General features: G+C 46.1%; 1 protein-coding gene across 42 annotated transcripts in view; it reads left to right on the top strand.

Annotated features, from left to right (window-relative positions):
* CACNA1C (calcium voltage-gated channel subunit alpha1 C) overlaps positions 1-20,398 on the top strand; it is a 476,864-nt gene that overhangs the window by 452,235 nt on the left and 4,231 nt on the right. For 16 of the 42 annotated variants that reach the window (XM_084499532.1, XM_084499513.1, XM_084499512.1 and 13 more), the window contains 13 exons: positions 1,153-1,244; positions 2,059-2,224; positions 3,110-3,237; positions 4,909-5,005; positions 6,294-6,396; positions 8,149-8,250; positions 9,628-9,755; positions 10,866-11,000; positions 12,011-12,363; positions 14,665-14,793; positions 15,272-15,381; positions 17,181-17,284; positions 20,037-20,360. In XM_084499532.1, coding sequence (XP_084355658.1) covers positions 1,153-1,244; positions 2,059-2,224; positions 3,110-3,237; positions 4,909-5,005; positions 6,294-6,396; positions 8,149-8,250; positions 9,628-9,755; positions 10,866-11,000; positions 12,011-12,363; positions 14,665-14,793; positions 15,272-15,381; positions 17,181-17,284; positions 20,037-20,360 — 1,971 coding nt within the window. Of the gene's footprint in view, positions 1-1,152; positions 1,245-2,058; positions 2,225-3,109; positions 3,238-4,908; positions 5,006-6,293; positions 6,397-8,148; positions 8,251-9,627; positions 9,756-10,850; positions 11,001-12,010; positions 12,364-13,257; positions 13,285-14,664; positions 14,794-15,271; positions 15,382-17,180; positions 17,285-20,036; positions 20,361-20,398 lie in introns of all 42 variants that reach the window. The other 26 variants (XM_084499544.1, XM_084499510.1, XM_084499540.1 and 23 more) reach the window with 4 other exon arrangements.

The raw sequence follows: 20,398 nt of genomic DNA, 5'->3' as shown, positions 1-20,398 counted from the left end.
GACAGAGACCTTTCTGCTGGGCAAGGTTTGTTAAGCTCTTAGCCCCAGTGCCCACAAGTACAAAAGCAAAATAAAATTTTTTCAAAGGAGCCTGAAACTCTGCTGCACCGGGGGCTTCACATCTGAGGGCAGACCCTAAAAGGTCTGGCCAACGTTTCAGGCTTTGTGCTGCGGATGGATGAGTTGGTGCAGCAGTGGTTGGCTGGGCTTGGGAGGGAGCTGTAGGCCATTTTTGTGGCTTTAAGGAAAAGTCTGTCAGATCACCGTTATAATATGGAGCAGCTCAGGCAAGGTGCAGAGAGAGCCCCAAGCAGGCTGAAATAGCCAGCAGAGTTTTTTTCTCATGCAGTGACTAAAATTGTTACCATCACTTTGTACCTAAGACAAAGTTCCCCACAAGGGCTGTAAACCCTCGAGTTAGCTTCTCTGCAAAAGCCTCACTTCCACAGCACACAAGCCACCAGTTTGCTTCACTTCCACCAGGGAGAGACACTTCTTTCAGCCAGAATATGAGGCTCTTAAACTAGATCTCTACCATACGCCTCTCATGATTACTTCTCATCTGTTGTTCGCTTCCAATGCTCCGTTCCCTTTTTCTCTGGACAACTCTAGTCATCAACTTCACGCTGCTGCCTTCTGAGTGGCCCTGAGACACCTCCTGGTGACAAGCATGGTTTTTAGAAGGGCAGGCATTTCGATAATTTCCAGAGCCAAGGCAGCATACTTTATGTTGTTTTGGGAAGATGCAAGGCATCGCGCAGACCTCAAGGCTTTGCAGCTGTTGGTCTTCTGCTTATCATTTCCTCCTGGTGCAAACAGATAAGCGAAGAGGGAAGGAGACTTTCCTTCTGTGTCCGTAGCTTCTTTCAGCTGGACCCACTCCCCTTGTGAGTGCCTGTTAACATAAGACCCCATATCACATATTCACAATATATGAAATAAAGAAAGGGGCTTCCTGTTAAATATTAGTGCTTTTCTGGTGATAAAGCAGAAGCAAGGGAAGGAACAGTAAATATGAAAGACAGTTTAAGAGAAGAGCAGTTTCTGTTAAATGTCAGGTCTCCAAAGTCAGGGTGAGGCCAAGAGCTACAGGTAACGAGAGGTTTGGGGACTTTGCAAAACTAACCTGAAAAGACCTCTGCTTTCTGCCAGGTGTTTGGTAAAATTGCGCTGAACGATACCACGGAAATCAACCGCAACAACAACTTCCAGACCTTCCCCCAAGCAGTGCTGCTGCTTTTCAGGTGGGTGTCTGACAGCTCTGCATTGTGTCAGCCCAGGAGCGTGATTCCTTGCTCTTGGGCACAGATAATCTCCTTCTACCGTGTCATGCTCGTGAGGTGAGTGGAACATGTTGTCCCTTAGTGGGAGAGCCTAGGAGCCACGTCAGGTGGAACAAATAGTCCAGTAAGCCTCCAAAAAGTCCAGTAAGCCAGTAAGCCTTGTGCCCTGCCACCTGATGCTGGCCAGCCCTCAGTGCCCCAGGTCACCTCTCAAAAGAGAGGTGGCCAGTTGTTCAGTGCTCTCAAATGCTGATACCACAAACTCCTCCTTTCTTTCACATCAAGGCAGGATGACTTCCAGCTAATTTTAGCAGGGAGGGGAGCATGAGCTCCCACTCATGCTTTGGCCTAGCTCAGTTTGCACATCATCCTGCTCCAGCTGTGGCCAGGTGTGCCAGGGCCAAGGAGAGGTGCTGAAGGGGGGGAGAGGATGGCAGGGAGTTGGTGTAAATGCAGCAGTCTATATTCCTTCTTTCCATGGAAGTTTTTATTGTAATCCATAGCCACATCACACACGTCTCAGTGACTCTGACTGGCCAGACCATGACAACCCCATACCAAGACTAGGCACAGTCAGTCAGGAACAGCATACCCATAATGGGAACAGAGCTAATGAAGAGGAGCAAGACATGCCAGTGAATGTCAGAGCCTGACCATCAGCCTGACGGGCTTGTAATCAACCTCAGTGGAGCAGGAGCAGGTTGCTAGTGTGCCAGTCCCTCCCATCCTACGTCAAAGGTCACTGCTGTCTTCCCTCGCCCTCTGCTGTGCCCAGGTGTGCCACTGGCGAGGCCTGGCAGGAAATCATGCTGGCATGTCTCCCAGACAAGAAGTGCGACCCTGAGTCAGAGCCAGCCAACTCCACTGAAGCCGACCACTCCTGCGGCAGCAGCTTCGCCGTCTTCTACTTCATCAGCTTCTACATGCTCTGTGCCTTCCTGGTGAGTCCACCCCAGCACCCAAAACCTGCCCCCAGCTCACACTGCCCCCCTGCCTCAGCACTGCACAGCAGAGGGGTGGCTTCAAAGATGGGAAATCTCCCCGTGGGGCCTTCCCCAGTGGCCCCCTCTCCATGACAACAGCCCCTCGGTCTCTGCAGCTCCTGCCTCTCCCTGCAGCTCTGGGGGATGCTCTGCTCCCAATCCCAGTCCTCTGAGCACAGCAAAGGAGTGCTCTTCCCTCCTCCCCCTGAATGAGAAAACCAAATTAGCGTGTTGTGGGCTGTGCTGAGGCTAGCAACGCCTCAGCCACACTTCCCACCTTCCCTCCTACCTTCCTTCTGGCTGCTGAGCAGGTTTTTCCTCCCCTGCCAGCAGCAATGACTGTGAGAATACACATATCCCACTTGCATCTGCTCCGTGCTGGCAATGCGGCATTGCTCAGAGCAACAGCACATGCTCTGCAGCTGGCATCAGTGCCCAGAACTCTCCCAGTGAACAGCAGCAAAATTTTAAAAGTTTTGGTCTTGGGCCAGAATAAAGGGCTTTCATCCCAGCCCCACTGCCCACAAAGGATAAATCCCAGGTTCTCCCACTGCTATACCATCCTGGTGGGCAAAGACAGGTAAATAAAAAGCCATCACAGCATGCCTGCAGCAAACCTGGGCCTCATCCATCTAGCTGCAAGGAGAAAAATATGACCAGCTGAGGACATCCTGCCTCTGGGATCTTCCCATTTAAACTGTGGGGCTGACATGGGGGAACAGAGAAACCACCCCCCATGACTTCCTAGTTTTATGAGTCCAAATCCAGGCTTTGAACTGAGAACACCGTAAAGTCTTCTGCTGCCTGCCTCATCCACCAAGTCATCTTTATGCTTGTTTGCAGATCATCAATCTTTTTGTAGCCGTTATAATGGATAACTTTGATTACCTGACACGGGACTGGTCCATTTTAGGACCACACCACCTGGATGAGTTTAAAAGGATCTGGGCAGAGTATGACCCTGAAGCCAAGTAAGTAACCCAGCCTGGACAGCAGAGCCTCTCAGGAGAACAGGCCTGTTATTTTCTGTTCTCTAGACCCAGTGCAGTAAGTGCCATATTCCTCCTGTATTTTATGCAAATATCTCACAATAGATGCCTCCACAAAGTATTACTGGTGAATCCAGAGGCCAGCAATGCAAGGATACACACAAAAATCTCAGCATCTAGGCTGCGCTGTTACCTGGCTGGACATTGCTTCACTTTCAGTCAAGGGGAGATACAGACTGCTCAGGGAGGGGACAGGAGAAAATTTAGAGAGGGAGGTTAGCAGCTTGCTTTATTGTTGCATGTCTTTGGGATATTGAATCCAATCTGACTCTTCTCTTTAGCTTTCTACTCACAGAAGAGCTGCTGTGCTGAGATCTCCATTTTGTCGTGTGTCATATAGACCCATCACAACCTGCAGCTTCACACGACTGCTTTACATGCTCTGCAAGGTTATTCACATCAGCAGACTTGCAGGGATTTAAAGTTACACAAGAACAACTCACACAAGAGCTTAACTGACATTCAGTATTATATGCTCTGCTTGACACATGCTTTGGCTTAAAGTGCATTTAGATCCCTCTGGCATTACAGTCTAGTTGACAATTGTAATTGCAAAGCTCCCTTCATAATGCAAAAACTGTGGAAAGAGACCTTGAATGAAAAGCAGTTAGTTCTAGTTAGTCTCTTTAGTTAGTCTCTTTAGTCCTGGATCTGGAAACAGTGTCAAGGTTAATCTGGGCTCAGGCTCTGCAGAATGTGAGGCCATGCCACTGTTTCCGAATGATACTTAAATCAAAACCCTTCTTCCCATCCCATCTGTCCAGAGAGACTTTCAATATAGATAGGGGGCAAGCACAGCATTCTAATAAATACACTGTTAAATAACAAAACAGATGCTACTATTTGTGTTGGTTTGAAAGCAAGACTGCAGTGGCTGAAACCATATCATAGATAACCCCTCACTCCAAATGACATTCTGTTACTTCCCATCTATAAATGTGCTCCTTTTTCCTCTTCCCCACCAGTGTCCCATGGTAGAACTCCCTCCTCCCTCCATGAGAGAATTCTTCTTTTGAGATAACATTTACAAAATCTAAAAGAAATCCAACTGCTGCTGTCTCAGCCGAGAAGCTTCAGGACTTTATTTTGTACTGGCTCCAGTGACAGCCCAAAACATAAACAAGTATCAGAAGACAGTGGCTCAGGGCTATGTGTATGGGAGAGAAATTGCCAGGGAAAAAAAAAAAAAAAAGACCCCGTGTACCTCTGTAACTGCCATAGCCCTGTGGCCAACAGGCAAACAAGCATAGATTTTGAGAATGTCAGTGGTGGGGGGACAACCCCAAAGTGTCCACTCGTGCACAGGGAACTGCAGCATTCAAAACTCCAATGTGAATTCTTGCATGTATTGACTTGTGAATCACAGACAGCTGTGATTTCTGTACTGAGCGAGTGAGTTATGTGAGTATAGGGCAAATCCTGAGGAATGCACCAAGCATAAGAGTTCTGAAATGCCCTCTCAGCTATGTCCAGGTTACAGGGAGTGGCAGGCCTGGGAAGATCTAAGTGAGACTTCTAGCACTGCATTCTGCAGAGGAATCAGCAGGTCGTCCTGCGGTAAGGATGGAACCCTCACTGTGCTTTCTTCCTTAGGGGACGGATCAAGCACTTGGACGTGGTGACACTGCTCCGGCGCATTCAGCCCCCCCTGGGCTTCGGGAAGCTCTGCCCCCACCGAGTGGCTTGCAAAGTAAGGCACACTGCGGCTCGGGGAAGGCTGGGAGTCACAAGCAGTTGTGGTTTGGTATCAAACACACACACCAAGACAAAGCAAGGTGGACAGAAATAACAGGGCAAACAAATATCTCTCTAAGATTTTCTTTTGACTAAATAATGCATACAAAAAAATCCTAGTGTGAGTACAATATTAAAATACAGGAAGAACAAGTACACATTTTCTGTGAAAATGTCTCGCTTATGTCTTCTGTTGTGAGACTCCAGCTATGAAAAAGACTCTCTCTAGTGAATAATGACATGCTTATAACCTTTACACTTCCTTGCTTTGAAGTTCTTTCTTCACCTCCTCACAAGTCCCAGAGTTTGTATGTGACTCATGTAGTTGTTTTATCAAACTCAGAGCAAAACACAAAGGCCGGGGTGTATACACAGAAATACGTGACTTCTGTGGCCTACTGCCCATCCCTTTCAGTCTGCTGTCTGGCAATTGTCTGTTGTCTCAGCCTGGTTCAAACCCCACAGTCTATGTAAGCAATGATAGTGATGGGGGATGACATCCTTCCCCCACTTTAGTACTGAACCAGGCCCATTGCATGAAAGTGGCATTAGACAGAGCTCAGACAAAATCAGCCCCATGATGCATAAAAGCTCAAACCAAGTCCCTGGTGTCTCTCACCTACTGATACAGAAGTAAGGATGTAAGATCTGGTAATGGCTACATCTTGCCTCAGGTGTATGTCCTTGGTCTCAATGAAGTTCACCCTGCAGCTGCAACACTACCGAGCACCCACTCTCTGTCCTATGTGGCTTTACAGAATTACTGCAAGGTGGGCACAGCCCTATATTAAAAGGGAGAGGGGAAATAGTTGGATAAAGCATACCAGCCAATCTCCTTTGTTCAAGGCTACCCCCTTTTTCAGTGAAAGATTCTGACTCTATATATATTTGCAGCAATCACATATTTAGTGCAAATGAGCCTGCAGGTGCCTTGTGAGGTATGAAAAATCAGTTTGCTCAAGTGCCTACTTGTAACAAGGAAAACAAAAGCTAGAAAGTGATAGGCACATTAAAGGAAAGAGTATCTACCAGTGGGAGAGAGACCCCAGGGCAATCTCTCACCATAGCTGGGACAAATGATGGATATGAGAAGTACTCTTAAAGTTGTGTAACCAAACCCACAGGTCACAAATGCTGAAGTGAAAGGGGTGGCAGGTCTGGAGAACATCATGAGTGTGTAAGGAAGAACAAAACTGAGTCCTTGATGAAGTGTGATTGTTGTCTTTCTCCTCCTTACTCCACAGCGCCTTGTCTCCATGAATATGCCACTGAACAGTGATGGGACTGTGATGTTCAATGCCACTCTCTTTGCGTTGGTCAGAACAGCACTGAGGATCAAGACAGAAGGTAACAAGCTTGCTGAGTGCACGGGTAACTGAGTGATGTTCACACCAAAGTGTGTTGAGCTGGAATGCAACAATAAGGACATTTTGTGTAAAATGATACCAGTTATTAACATGCGGCACATGGTACAAAAAACAATGTAAAGATGTTTGGAGGAATAATATATTCTAGGAAGAGAACAGTGTTTCTAGCTGGGTATTATCTAGAAAGCTGATGTTTCTCATGGTATCATCTCAGATTATTGATCATGTTCTTTATGATGATCTGCAAGTTAAATGTTTTAGACCAACATTCTTTGAAATGGCAATCACGGGAAGTAAGAGGGGCAAAGAAGCTTCCCCCTGTGCAAATTGGATCCAGAGCTGGGCAGATTTTTTGTCACTGTCACCACCGATCTTCTAGTCCATGGAAGGCAACAGAGCTTGGACTAGAAGGCCTCACCTCACTAAAATTCTTTTTTAGAGCCAAAGAGGCTCTCCTGAGAAAGAAAGACCACGGCAACCCCTGTAGAACATCTTGTGTCCTATGAAACAGAGACCCAAAAAAGACTAGATTTTCTTGTTTGTCTTAGCCTCAGACTCTCAAAGTCATTGCCAGTGAACTTCTGGGAAATCATCAACCTTCCTGGGAAGCCTCAAACTGCTTGCTTTTTTTCCTCTGCAGGATCTTGTAAGTGGTTAGGGCAGAAGTTTGGAATGCACCCTCCTGAGTCATATTTCTGCCTCTGATGCTTTCCAGCTGTTTCATTCTCAGCAAGTTATTTAATGTCACTGTCTTCACTGCATCATATTAAGAGAGCTACTGTCATGCAGAGCCCTGTGCAACATATTTAAGAGCCTTAGTGCTTGGGGAGCAATAAGAAAAGTTGGAGGAACAGCACCTTTGGAGGGAGAAGATAATGGTGTAGTACACCCAGAGAGAAGAGAGCTTCAAGTATAAGGGGTTTGAATGTACATAAATCAATAAATCAAAGGTGACTAGTTTGAGAAGAAATGTACCTAGAAAGAAAGAATATAAACTGAATCTGTTTCAGTCATTCACTCTCAAAGGGAGTGGCTTAATTAATAAATACCTCAATAGCTTAGAGCCCCACAGAAGAACACATAATGTCTAAGTTCAGATGGTTATGTGTAAGGCTTGTTATAGCCTATGCTGTTCCTGAGAGATTAAACACAAATGTCCTGGGACAGCTCTCTGTGTAAGAGGGTGAAAGCTCTGCACGTGCCTGGCATGCGTTCTCAGAGCACTGTGCAGACTTTCTCCAAGGAAGTCTCTTGGTACCATGTGAAGAGGTTGATGTATGCTGGGATGCAGGGATTGCAACAGGTAATTCCCAGGTCTTTAGATTTCTAGCTGCATCTTTGCCAACAATTATTTCTGTTCCCAAGCAGTATTTTTCCATTAACCGACCTCTGTTCTCATCATATTTGACCTTCACTGGATCTCAATTAGAAAGCATAAGTACTGAATGAGACTTTCACTTTTCAGGACAAAGGAGCATTGTAGTTGCCTAGTTTCTGGCTTCTGGAGACAAACAGTAACACAGTCGCCTTCCTACTCTGAGATGACTGTGCAGATTTAGTTACTGTCTTTATGAGGGGACTTCAGCAATGGTCTGAGTGCCTGTTTGCCCAAAACTTTCCACTACTGCAAAAGCCCTGGTATTTCCTCCTGAGATTGCCATGCTAGACATGCGAAATTGCTCCTCTACAGGCTCTGGCTTAATTCCTGTCTCTGATGATTTTCACCCTGCAGGTAACCTGGAGCAAGCCAATGAAGAGCTTAGAGCAATAATTAAGAAAATCTGGAAGCGCACCAGCATGAAGCTGCTGGACCAGGTGGTGCCCCCCGCAGGTGGTGAGTGCAGGATCCTGTCCCAGTCTGTGAATGTCTGTCTTTTCCCCACCAGACATGTCCTACTGCACCTCGTGAACATCAAGTGGAGTACAGGGGACAGGCTTTCTTCCACAAGCTGTTGCTACCTGTTTGCCTGTCTGGATGTTTCATCAGGCTGAGATCTGGTTTTGCCTGTACAAACATGTATATCATGTTCTTACTGCTGAAAAATCAGGGGAGGAAGAAAAGGTGTTTAAATAGGAGTGAGAGATCTTCTTTCCTCAATCTCACCCCACTTCAGCTGTAGGATTGGTTCCCTTGGACACTACCTAGTGCCTTGTTGGGCGTATATGGCATATAACTCCTTTTTTTTACTCACATAACTGCTTTCTATTTGTCCAAGTAGAAATTTTGTGAGATGCTGTCTGGCAACTAGTTACACCAGTTCAGACTGGCTGAGGGTTGTCCCTTGTCTGATTGCAGTAGATTTCTATGCAGCATCCCTGGTGGGCTGTAATTACCAGGCCTGCAGGCTCCTTCTCTGCTAGGCTCCTTAGAAGCCCAGATGCATGGGCATCTAGTGGGACCTTCACTGACCTTCCAGGTGGCTCCAGGGACTGTTGCATGAAACAGCACTCGACAGCTAGTTAACAGCCGCAGCCAGATCTTGAAACCTTGCTCAGCCTCCTCTGAAGTCAGAGGACAGTATCTAATACAATTTACAGCAGGTTTGGAGGAGTGAGGAGAGTTACCTGGATAAAAGCTGAGTGCACATTTTGGCTCATCAACAGTTTGTATTGAGTGAGAATATAGCAAGGACTGAGCAATAACTGCACTTCTGGGGAGAGGTGATCACTGTGGTCCTCTCACACCCATGCTAGACACAACCAGACAGAATTTCAGTGCAGAGAAGGGCCAGATCAGGTCTGGGATGGATGGTAAGTCAGGTGCTATTAGTGAGATCAGATTTGGAGTATGCATTACCCAAAGCTGTCACAAGAGAATGCAGCATTCATTGACCCAGACTGGGAGGCTACTGCTATAGCAAGATCACAGCACCAGAGGCTGCAAAGCTTAGAGCCATAGAGGCACTTCGCCAAAACCAAAGTGCATCCAGAGGTGCATAGCTATAGGTGTTCTCTGCCAGCAGAGCCAGTCTATCTAAATGCCAGGTGTACCTCACCTCCTGACTACTTACGGCAAGCTCTGACCGTGGAGCAATCCCTTCCTTTATTCAGCCCTGCATACTGAAGCCATAAAAAGCAGAGAAGTACTGTGGTGCCTAGGGCTTCTGCCTTTAGTTGCAAGTCTCACATTAGCAAACACACTACTTAAAACCCTTTGCTTATTTGTTTTGTTGTGTGATGTTTTTGGTTTTTTTTTAATACCCCTTTCCAGATGATGAGGTGACCGTCGGGAAGTTCTACGCTACTTTCCTGATTCAAGAATATTTCAGGAAGTTCAAGAAACGCAAAGAACAGGGCCTGGTGGGCAAGCCCTCCCAGCGCAACGCCCTCTCCTTACAGGTGACAGATGGGCACAGGATGGGCAGGGGTGGTACAGTTGAGGCATTTGACCCCACTTCCCTCTCAGCCATTCTGGGGGCTGCAATGGGCTACCCTCACTAGAAAGGAGCTTGTAGACTCTTTAAATTACCACATCAATCCTTTTGGATAGGTGTTTATCTACCACGGGCCTCATCCTGTAGCTCTGGAGGTGGAAGGCACACGTGAGGTGTAGTCACTGTTTATCAGTCCACTGGTAATGTTTGAAATTTGGCTTTCTTTTGGAGGGCTGCTATGAAGGGTCCAGCAGACATTTTTTTTATTACTACATTCATTTGACCCTTTCTGAAGGAGTCATTATAACAGGACCAGAGAGAGCATGTTGCCAGGAGGCAAAATCAATTACAAAGCAAGAAGCATACCTGGATACCAAGGCCATCCAGTGCCTGGGATCTGTTCATCACTGTGCTACAGGTTCACTGGTGGACTGCCAGGCTGTGTGAAAGAATAAGAAATCCCCACTGACTGTAGGACTGTGCCATTTCTGTCCTTCAACTGTAGAGTAAGGAACAAGGGTGACTCTGGACTTGCAGCAAGCCAAGAAGTGTTGTGACACAGGCCTAAATACAGGCTGAGGTCTCCACATACCCACAGAATACCTCCCTGGAGTGGATTCCAGTCAGTGAGGGGTTTGAGGACTGTCCAGATCCAGATGCCAGAAGTTTAGCTATGAAATATGTATTTAAGATGCTGATTAAAAAGAACATATTTTTCAGAGGTGCTGAGTACATTGTTCAGCGGGAACTGTGGCTGCTCTAGGGCTTCTGGTAGTGGATCTGAGAACCCAGAGTCGAAAGCATGCAGACTTGCACGGTCAGGCCCGTGGATTTATGGCTGTGACCTGCTTTGAAAAAGCCGAGGGACTAGCAGAGAGCATTCCTGGGTTGGATTACTAAGAGTTTCTCCCTTTCTAAACTGGAGATGAAAGAGCAGAATTTGTTAGTATTTTTCTAGGAGCTGGGGATGCTATATTAAGTAGAAAGGCCCCACTGTTCTTAGCAGATTAACATCGCTTTTGTTTCTCACATAACCACTCGGAGATATGAAGCTCTATAGTTTGCTGTTTTGCAGGCTGGTTTGCGCACACTTCACGACATCGGCCCAGAGATCCGAAGGGCGATCTCAGGAGACCTGACAGCTGAAGAAGAGCTAGACAAGGCCATGAAAGAAGCTGTTTCTGCTGCCTCTGAAGATGATATTTTCCGGGTAGGTGTGGAACAAATTTACAAACTGAGGCTAGATTGGTATCTTAGCTCAAAGAGTGCTGTGTTTTTTGTATGTACTCTGTATTTCAGCTGGCTGCTCCTTTTTTTTGTAGACCCTACTGGGAAACAGACTGGTGGAGTCAGGGTGCCAGATCCTGAGAAATTACTTTTATCCCATTTTCTTCTCAATGGATGTTTGCCCTGTATTAAACCTAAACAAAATCATAATGACAATGGCCAAAGGGTCAGAAGAACTGCACAGTTAAGCCATCTTCCAGTCCACAGAGCATCAGCCAGGCAGACTTCAATTTTTTATTCAGTTCTTCTTTCAGTGGCACAAGTAGTGTCCTTTCAAAATGTACCCCAGAGCCCAATAGAGACCCTGTGGTCCTGGAGGAAATTTCCAGGGCAATTGCCTAAATCTGCCCTTTCTTATTTCATTCCTGTTCCTTCTAATTGTATCCTCTGGTAATATTTCTTCTCCTTTGGCATTTCTCTCCTTCAAATCATTTACAGAAAGATGCTGTCTGTCCCTCTCATAACTCATCATCCAAACAATAGATAACTGGCTCATTAAATCTTTCTTCATTTGTTCCTCCAGGTGATTAATAGTTTCTGGTGCTCTTCTCAAATTCCTTCTTATGTAAAGATATTGTTTTGCAACTGCACTGTGAATACCAGAGAGCAGTAACCTAGTTCTTGCCACCTTACCCAGTCATACCCTCCCCGGACTGGTGGTATTTGGACACCTTTGTCTCACCTATCCACTTGTTCATTTCTTTAAGGCCAGTCCTTTGAAATGTCTTAGAAAGATGAAGCTTTCACAGCCTGCCTGTACCTAGTCTCTCTGACAGAGAAGTCTATGCACTGCATTTTCTGGCAGAGAGAGCACCAGTCTGTAGTGCACACTTTTGTTTCTCACATTTTCCTTCCCTCAACAGTCTCGACAGGGAACACCACACGTACCTTTTTACTGACAAAGGGAAAAAATTGTTTGTGTTTCTCTGACAGAGAGCTGGAGGCCTGTTTGGAAACCATGTCAGCTACTACCAAAGTGATGGCAGGAGTGCATTCCCCCAGACATTCACCACCCAACGACCTCTGCACATCAATAAGTCCGGCAACAACCAGGGAGACACCGAGTCTCCATCTCACGAGAAGCTGGTGGACTCCACCTTCACACCCAGCAGCTACTCATCTTCAGGCTCCAATGCCAACATCAACAATGCCAACAACACTGCCCTGTGCCGCTTCCCCAGCCCGCCCAGCTACCCCAGCACCGTCAGCACAGTGGAAGGCCATGGGGCTCCATTGTCACCCACCATCCGTGTGCAGGAAGCTCCTTGGAAACTACCATCCAAAAGGTAAGCTGCACAGCAGGGCATGGGCTGAGGGACCGGGGAGGGGAACGTGCACGCAAACACCAAAGCACTGCTGCCTAGCTAAAGTCACCCACCAGATATTGCCCTGCCTGCAGCCTGGACCGAGCCTTTTGGTTCTCCACTTGTGCCAAAGCCCACGGTGTGGCAGATATGCATCCACTGACCACGGCAAAGAAGCAGCACCCTCACAGACCAGCATACATGATTTCTTTGGGCTTTATCGTGAAGAAACCTTTATAAGGGCTAAAGGGAGCCTTATTTACCCACTCTTAACCACAGGTTTTATCAACTGGTAATTGAAAGGGAAAGCAACTGCATTTCACCTCTTAAGAGCCCAGCTGAGAGTTCTGTGGAAGTCAGCGTTTTTCAGTTAGTGCGTCACATCCATAAGGAGGTCACATAAGGCTTTCTGGGAGAAGGGGGGCAAGGCTGTCAGACACGCAATACCACGTAAAGCAAAGAAAATCCCCTTCTCTTGACATCCTTCAGGCTGTCTGCACATAGGTGACTAATACGAGAGGAATATCACTTTTATCAGTGCGATGTTTTTTAACCCTTTCAGTAAAAGCAGGATTGAGCTGTAAATTTATTTTCAATGGAGACAGTGAGCAATGTGAAAAGGTGGAGAAATGCTGCTCCAGGATAGGAAAGAATATGGCAGTTAGACGGAGGAAATTCAGTGGGTGCAGTACACATTACCCAAGTAAACAAACCAATAGCTTTTTTATTTCCTGCCGTCCTTAGGGAGGCCACAGGAATTGCTGATAACACACTGTGTTATCTTCTGTCCCCCACATGCTGATTCGTGCTGTTGTGACACTGTTAACATGGTGTTCTTTTCTCTCCTTGCTTCCTTGGGCACCTACCTCGAATTAGGACGCATTACTACGAAACACTGGGACGGTATGTGTTCTCTCTCCTGCTCTAACACTCTCTGGGTGTAGACCCATTGTTCGTCCCATTGAAAGTCCAAATCCTGATTCATGCTGAAGATAAGCTCTTCTTTTTGGTGTCAGTAAGCTGGAAAAGAGTTTTAATGATTGCCGTGACATCTCCAGGACATGCTCCCAAATTAGGGCTTTTCTGCCCATTGGCAGATAGCAATGCACAGACTGTTTCTAGCTGGTTTCTTGATTTGTGTAGTTTTTTTAGAGTTCCTATCTGGGCTCACACATCTAGACACTCTCTGGTCACAGAGCAGAGCAGTATACCCTGGCATGCTCACAGAAAAAAATGTTTTGGCTAAACGCAGATTGTTGAAAAGGGGGAGCTGCCATGTAGTGAGTTCTCCACCATGCAGCTTAGCAGTTTTACTGGTCTCCCATCTCAGCAGGAAGGTCACTCCAGCACTGTCCTTCAGATTGTTTTGTACTATGCATATACACACTTCTCCTGGTGCTTTATGCCTGAAACAAATGAGAAAATAATGTTTCCTATCAAGTCCCTGAAAGATTTAAAAACATAAAAAAAAATCTCTGTCACACTGCTTTCTTCTGTGGAATGCAAGTAGCAAACTGACTCTAATATCTCTATGTCAGTATTTCAAAGATTCATGCTACCTTCAGTTTTTACTTTACTTCTCAGAAAATAGACTCAGAATGAAGTGAATTCTGAGGGCTGAGACTTGAACCAGAGGGACAAGGAGAAGACAAGCAGGGAAATAAGGGCTGTCATGCCTAAGAGCTTGAACAGATCCTGCTGAATGAAGCAGAAGCACCCTTCAGTTATTGATGAGAAAAAAGGGACCAGAGGTGGAAAACACAGGAAGGAATGAACAGAAATGAGAGCATGAACAAGAAACAGAAGGGAAAGATGGTGCAAAATAAAGGATTTGGGAGGCAGAGGCTGTGCTACACAGAGCTGAGAGGGTACTATCAGTGTCGTGGAAGCTTCTCTTTGAAATCTGTAACCAAGGCTTTTGCAACAAGAAAAAAACAGATGCATTTCTAAGAGCCCATCTTAGGTTTTACAAGTTCACAACTTTGGGAAAGTTGGCACTGTGATGTGCACATTTATAGAGTCCATATAGTCACAAATGACAGTAATACATCTATGTTTCCAGTATTTTTCAACATTGTTAAGAAACTTCCTTTGAAAGAGGGCACAGACAGTGGTTGTTGCTTTTGTATTTGTGAATTCTGCAGTTTTGTTCAGTCATTGATTTTTCTATGATAGCTCTTCAACATTATAATAAACCAAGACAGATGGAGCCTGTCATTCTTGTCTCTATAACAGATTTTCTTTACCATCTCTGTATTTTGACTTGTCTTTTTTGCTCATTAGCTCCAGTTCCAGAGACAGCCAGCTGGCAATTGTTTGCCAAGAGGAAGTGTCTCAGGATGAGACTTATGATGAAAATTTGAATGAAGACATTGAGTACTGTAGTGAACCAAGTCTGCTCTCTACTGAAATGTGAGCTTTGCAGCTTTAGTCAAGGTGTTTGGGTGGTTCTTGAGTTAAGGGGGGGAGGTGGGAAGAAGTGACATTTCTCTGCAAAAATTTCAATTTACGGGATAAGGCCAGAAGATTTTAGTCAGACAACTCAAATATCAGATGATAATGGGAAAAATAAATAAATAAATAAATAAATAAATAAAGCAGCAGTTCAGCCCTAAGGGGAAAAAAATTGAAAGGGAGATCTTTTGCCTAGGATTTTGCTTCTCTGAATGATGCATCTGGATGTGCAGCCCCCACCCCACATTTACTTTCACTGCCTTATGTTCCCAGATCTCCTGTCTCATGGTCTCAGTTGCTTCTCCTGGACCCCTTAGCAAGCTCAGTAGCTGCATCCGTTTGATAGCATGATCTTCCTGGCTTTCCTGCTGGAAGAGGGGTTATTCTGTCTGACACGAGCTGCTTTTCTAGAATCCCTGTGTTCTCTCCTTTGCAGGCTTTCATACCAAGACGATGAAAACAGACAACTTACTCCACCAGAAAACAACAAAGCAGAGGACACCCGACACTCTCCAAAGAAAGGGTTTCTGTGCTCCTCAGCACTAGGTAATGTCCCAGTGTGACACGTGGGCTGTGCTTTCCTCTGCCTTGACTGAGTTCTCACATCCTGCTGGAGAAATCCCAGTGTGTGTGGGCCTGGGTGTTGGTGCTCTCTGCATTTAGCTCATGAAACCAGGAATCCCGTGGTGTGCGTGCAACCCTGATCAGGCAGGTGACTCTACTGACTTTATGCTCAGTCAGTAGATGAATCTGTGGCTGTTTGGATAATCCCTGGTTGTTTGGATAGTCCATGTGATCTGTTTGATTAAGGCTGCGTGTTGATTAAAGGAGTTTATTAGAGCGCTGTAGGCTCTCCAAACAATCACCAGGGAGTCACTGTATTGACTAGCCTTGGGTATATGGTGTTCTGTTCTGTGTGTGTTCAGTGGGGAAAAAGGAGAGGTTGTTTCTTTTGTCTGCTACAAGGAAAACAGTGAATTTCAGATTAAGCTAACACAATGCAAATTTGCTTTCTGCTCTGATTGTACCTGGAGATTTTCAAGTGTTTCAAGAGAGCAAGTATGCTCATGTGGAAACCATGAATTACAAGATTTTACAAAGGTATCAGGATAAACTTTTCATCCTTTTTCCCATGGGAAAAAAAAAAAAAAAAAAAAAAAAAAAAAGAGACATTTGGAGGAAAAGCTAAAAAGAATCCTGAATCCTGTAAGGATTCTTTTAAGAAAAAGCATCCTATAAGGTGTTGATTTTCACAAAATAAACAGCGACAGTCTATGTAGTGTATTGTTTAAAGTGAGACTTGACTTAAAACCTCTTAAATCCTCTTCAAGATGCTTATACAATTGAGTATGTAGGCTCTTATACAACTGAGTATATATGCTCTGTAGCAGATACTTCCTCCATTCCCTGAGAGGCCCTTTTCTCAACAAATCAATAATATACCTACTATTTTCAGAATTTGAATTTCTTTTCTTACTTTACAAGAATGTCAATGGGATCAAGGAGTAGAAAAAAATATTTTAGTGTGCCATGCAGCTCTATCTTTAATAATGTGTTTATTTGCCATTCTTCAGAAGAAAAGCCTGTGCAATTTTTCATAAATATACTTTGCAGTCCTTTTAAATTCCTTTATAAAGAGTACACTTCTCATAATTACAGAAGTTTAATTTCATACCAAGCAAACAATGTGGATATTTCAATAGCTCCTCCCAATTATTATTTTTTTTAAATGACTTTTTTGCTTCCATTTCCAAAGTTCTAAAAGCACCACATCTGTACATACTCAAGCCTCCATTCACCAATGAATAATTCACTTCCACCTGATCCTGGTACAGACACAGCCTCAAAAACTGTGGTATGTCTGGCAGTTAAGGGCCCAGAACACATGCAGGTGGGAGGCTAAAGTCACCTGAGCAACCCAACATCTCCTCCTGCATGTTGGGCACAGCCAGGTACAGTGACAGAACCTCGGTTGCCCTATCAGCCCTGCCAAGGGCTTTACCTGAACCAGAAAGGTTTGAGAACACTTTCACTGCTTAGGAGGGAAGTCAGCTGCACAGTACCTGCTAGGTCCATTTTTTAAGGGAGAAAAATAAAAATCATCACCCAGAGCTTTATCTTGCAACTTGCTTGGAGGATAGTGTCGGTTAGTCCATGATGCTCGCATTTGTTTTGCAAATACAAGTACTTTGGAAGAGGCAAGGTGTCAAGGGGAAGCAGACAGCGCTTAAAATGTGGGCGTCTTTGCTGTCTCTCCAGCAGGACTGCACCAAATGAAATTGAACTCAGATTACCTGTAGTGTAGTATAAGTGATGGACACAGTTGTTTGTGTTTGTTTTTTCAGGTCGAAGAGCATCTTTTCACTTAGAGTGTCTGAAAAGACAGAAAAACCAGGGTGTAGACGTCTCGCAGAAGACAGTTCTGCCTTTACATCTGGTACATCATCAGGTAAGCATTAACAACATCAAAGGGCTCAGCAAGGCAAGTGAGAATCTACTGTCTGCCCTCCCATTCCATCCCAGACAACCTTGAGATGCCATCTGAGATAGCTTCTCACCCATATCAAAGGTCCAGTTTTTAGAAACTGTATTTGCCATCACACTCACTCCTGATTTCAGGATTTTTATTGTTCCCAGAAGAATGCTACAGGGACATGTCCTTTGGAGTTATCGTTACCTGATGTCCATGAAAGAGAAAAATAAAAACCTATCTATAGGATAAAAATAACCACCCAAATTGCACTCTGAAGTGCAATTACACTGGCTTTGATGGTAGTACACATATGAATAAAATGTGCAGGGTCTACTTTTATATTAATTGGACGTAGCCAGTAATGGCAATTAATCATTTAAAAAATAGCTGATTACATGTAATTAATCAGCCTCTTAAATCCTTTATAACTGCATCTAGCAGCCTACCAAATGTGTGCTTTGGCACGTATCTAGATGATTAACCAGCTGTCATAGTCCAAAGTAGATTTATGTCTTTTATTTGGATGGCACCACTGTCACCATAAAAGAAACGGGTGCTGTGGCAACCAGTCCTGCAGCATGGGGCATCCTGCTCCGTGCAGTTCCCCAGGGCAGGGCAGGACAGGGGCACAGGGGCAGAAAGTGCCACAGGGCGGGGGTGGTAGGAGTGAGAAGTCATAGCAGCTGGAGGAGTGAGAGATGAGCATGGCTGAGACTCTCTGTGTTTTCTCACCTCCATTCCCAGCAACAGCAGCCAGTTATGCTGTAAGGACCAAGCTCCAGAAAGCAGTGATCCACAGGGAGCTACAGCTGTGGCAGGGACAAGCAGTGAATGTATTGGGGCACGGGGCTGTGAACAGCTTCCCACCCTCCCCATAGCACTAATGGCCCTCCTGAGACCTCCTGCCCTCCCACAGCAGTGCAGATAGAGGGGACACATGCCTCCTATCCTCTCAGCCCACCCAGCTGGCAGACTCACCTTCTTCCAACCTGTACAAAGAGGATGGAGCTGCTTCACCCTTCCTCATCCCACTGTGCAGCCCCAAACCTAGAGTTACGGGGCTCTACCCACCCCAGCATCACTGAGCTGGACTGCAGGGTTACCCTGAAGTAGGCACCTGGCCTCTGGTCGGCAACACCCAGCAGTGTCAGTCCATTTAAAAAATCATCAGCCTACAACACTGCTTCAAATGAGGACATGAAGCAGAAAGGTTGCCTCTGCTAAGCACAGTGGATTCAGTTGCTCAGGAGAGCTTGAAGGGGTATACTCATGAAATACTCATACATAATGGTATGTAAATATATGCAGCTGAAGCTTGAAGCAATATCTACGAGCTTCTTTCAGCCTCCTCAGTACTTTACATTTGGGATAAACACCTTGTATTTATTTCTCCCAACAAGCTGAAAAACTGGTTCAGTTATCCTACCTGACAGATCTAAGGCTCTCCTTGAAGTCCCAGCAGTTTAAGGGATGTGCTGAGGCCATCATAGCCTGCAGTGTGTGACTTATATAGATTAATTTTTAAGGGCTTTCTTCATCATTGAAATTTGGTAGGAGTCTGACACCTAATTCCTGAAAAAATGTTGGTGAACCTTGTTGGTGACCAATAGCTGATTCTTTTGTTCACCTGTCGCTGAAATTATTAGCACAGCATGCTGATAGCAGTTGTCCAGAATTTCAGTGGCAGATGGATTGAGCTTCACTGAACTTCAGGTATCTAAAAGTTAGCTGCCTAGTTCAACTGGTCAGCTCAGTCCCACTGTGGTCAACAGGGAAATAGCATCTCCAAAAGGCAAGTGTGAGTCTTGTCAAAGTCTTATCCTCCAGAGAGCATTTTCAAGTATCCAAAAGAGGCCAGAGGCTTGCTGGTATCCCTCTGCACAGTTAGCTGAGACTACACATAGAGCTTGTAGATAGCTGAAGCTGGAGGAGACAACCAAACCCAAACAAGACGATTCTCTGCAACACATCCACATACTTTTGTGTTTTCTGTGCCTTTATTTCTTTGCTCATATCAGACAGTTGTGAGCTGTGTGAGATGAGCTCCCAACTCTGATGGCTTTGCTTACAGAATGAGGCAGCAGTTGCCATGAATGAGGCATCCGATCAGCCCTGTGCAGTAAGGGGCTTCTTGAGAAATTCATGTTATCAAAGGAGGCTGGATGACTCAGAGGCTGTGTGCATGATTTTGGGAAGGAGTGGATGGCTTAAAGCATAGTCATCAGATATTGATCCTCCCACCAACAGCAGATGCCTTAAAATCCAGTGGTGGATTTGCAGTTATCAGCAACTGCAGACACATCTAAAATTCACATCTGGTGTCCGTTCAGGTTCTACAGCAGATACTTAGAGAAAACAGCAATTGGCAGTAAGAGCTAGCGGCATAGATGGTGGCAGGGGTGGGAGAAGGAGTCCTTTGGATGGCTGTGGCACTGGGGGAGAGGCGATGTTTCTGGCAGGGCCGTGGGGAGCGGGGCTGCATCCCTCCTGCCAGGGCAGTGGCACCAGGGCTGAAGAAGCTCAGCCCTGAGAGTTTCCAGCCTGGTGCTTGGCACAAGTGCAGGCTATACTGTGTAAGGGCAGGCTTGCGAAATGAGTTCACAGGAAACATCCAAGGCATGCCGGGAGCTGTTTCCCAGGCCTCGAGGCCCTCCAGGCCTTTCTCGGGTCATTTCTCCATCACCTTGGGGTTCCGTCCCTCACGCACATCTCTCCCCTGTGTCCACAGGCACTAGCGGTGGCCGGCCTGAGCCCCCTCCTGCAGCGAAGCCATTCCCCCACCACGTTCTCCCGGCTGTGTGCAACGCCGCCCGCTACGCCCTGCAGCCGCGGCTGGCCGCAGCAGGCCATCCCCACGCTGCGTCTCGAGGGGGCAGAGTCCAGCGAGAAGCTCAACAGCAGCTTCCCGTCCGTGCACTGCAGCTCCGGCTTCCCCGAAAGCACCAGCTGCAGCAGCCCGAGGAGAGCCAGGCCGGTCTCCCTCACCGTCCCCAGCCAGAGCGCAGGGAGCAGCAGGCAGTTTCACGGCAGCGCCGGCAGCCTGGTGGAAGCGGTAAGGCCACAGCGGCAGAAGGGATGTGGGCAGCGTGG

Source organism: Aythya ferina (assembly GCF_964211825.1).
Source record: "Aythya ferina genome assembly, chromosome: 1".
In the NCBI taxonomy this organism is placed as follows: Eukaryota; Metazoa; Chordata; class Aves; order Anseriformes; family Anatidae; genus Aythya; species Aythya ferina.
This window is presented reverse-complemented; position numbering and strand designations above follow the sequence as displayed.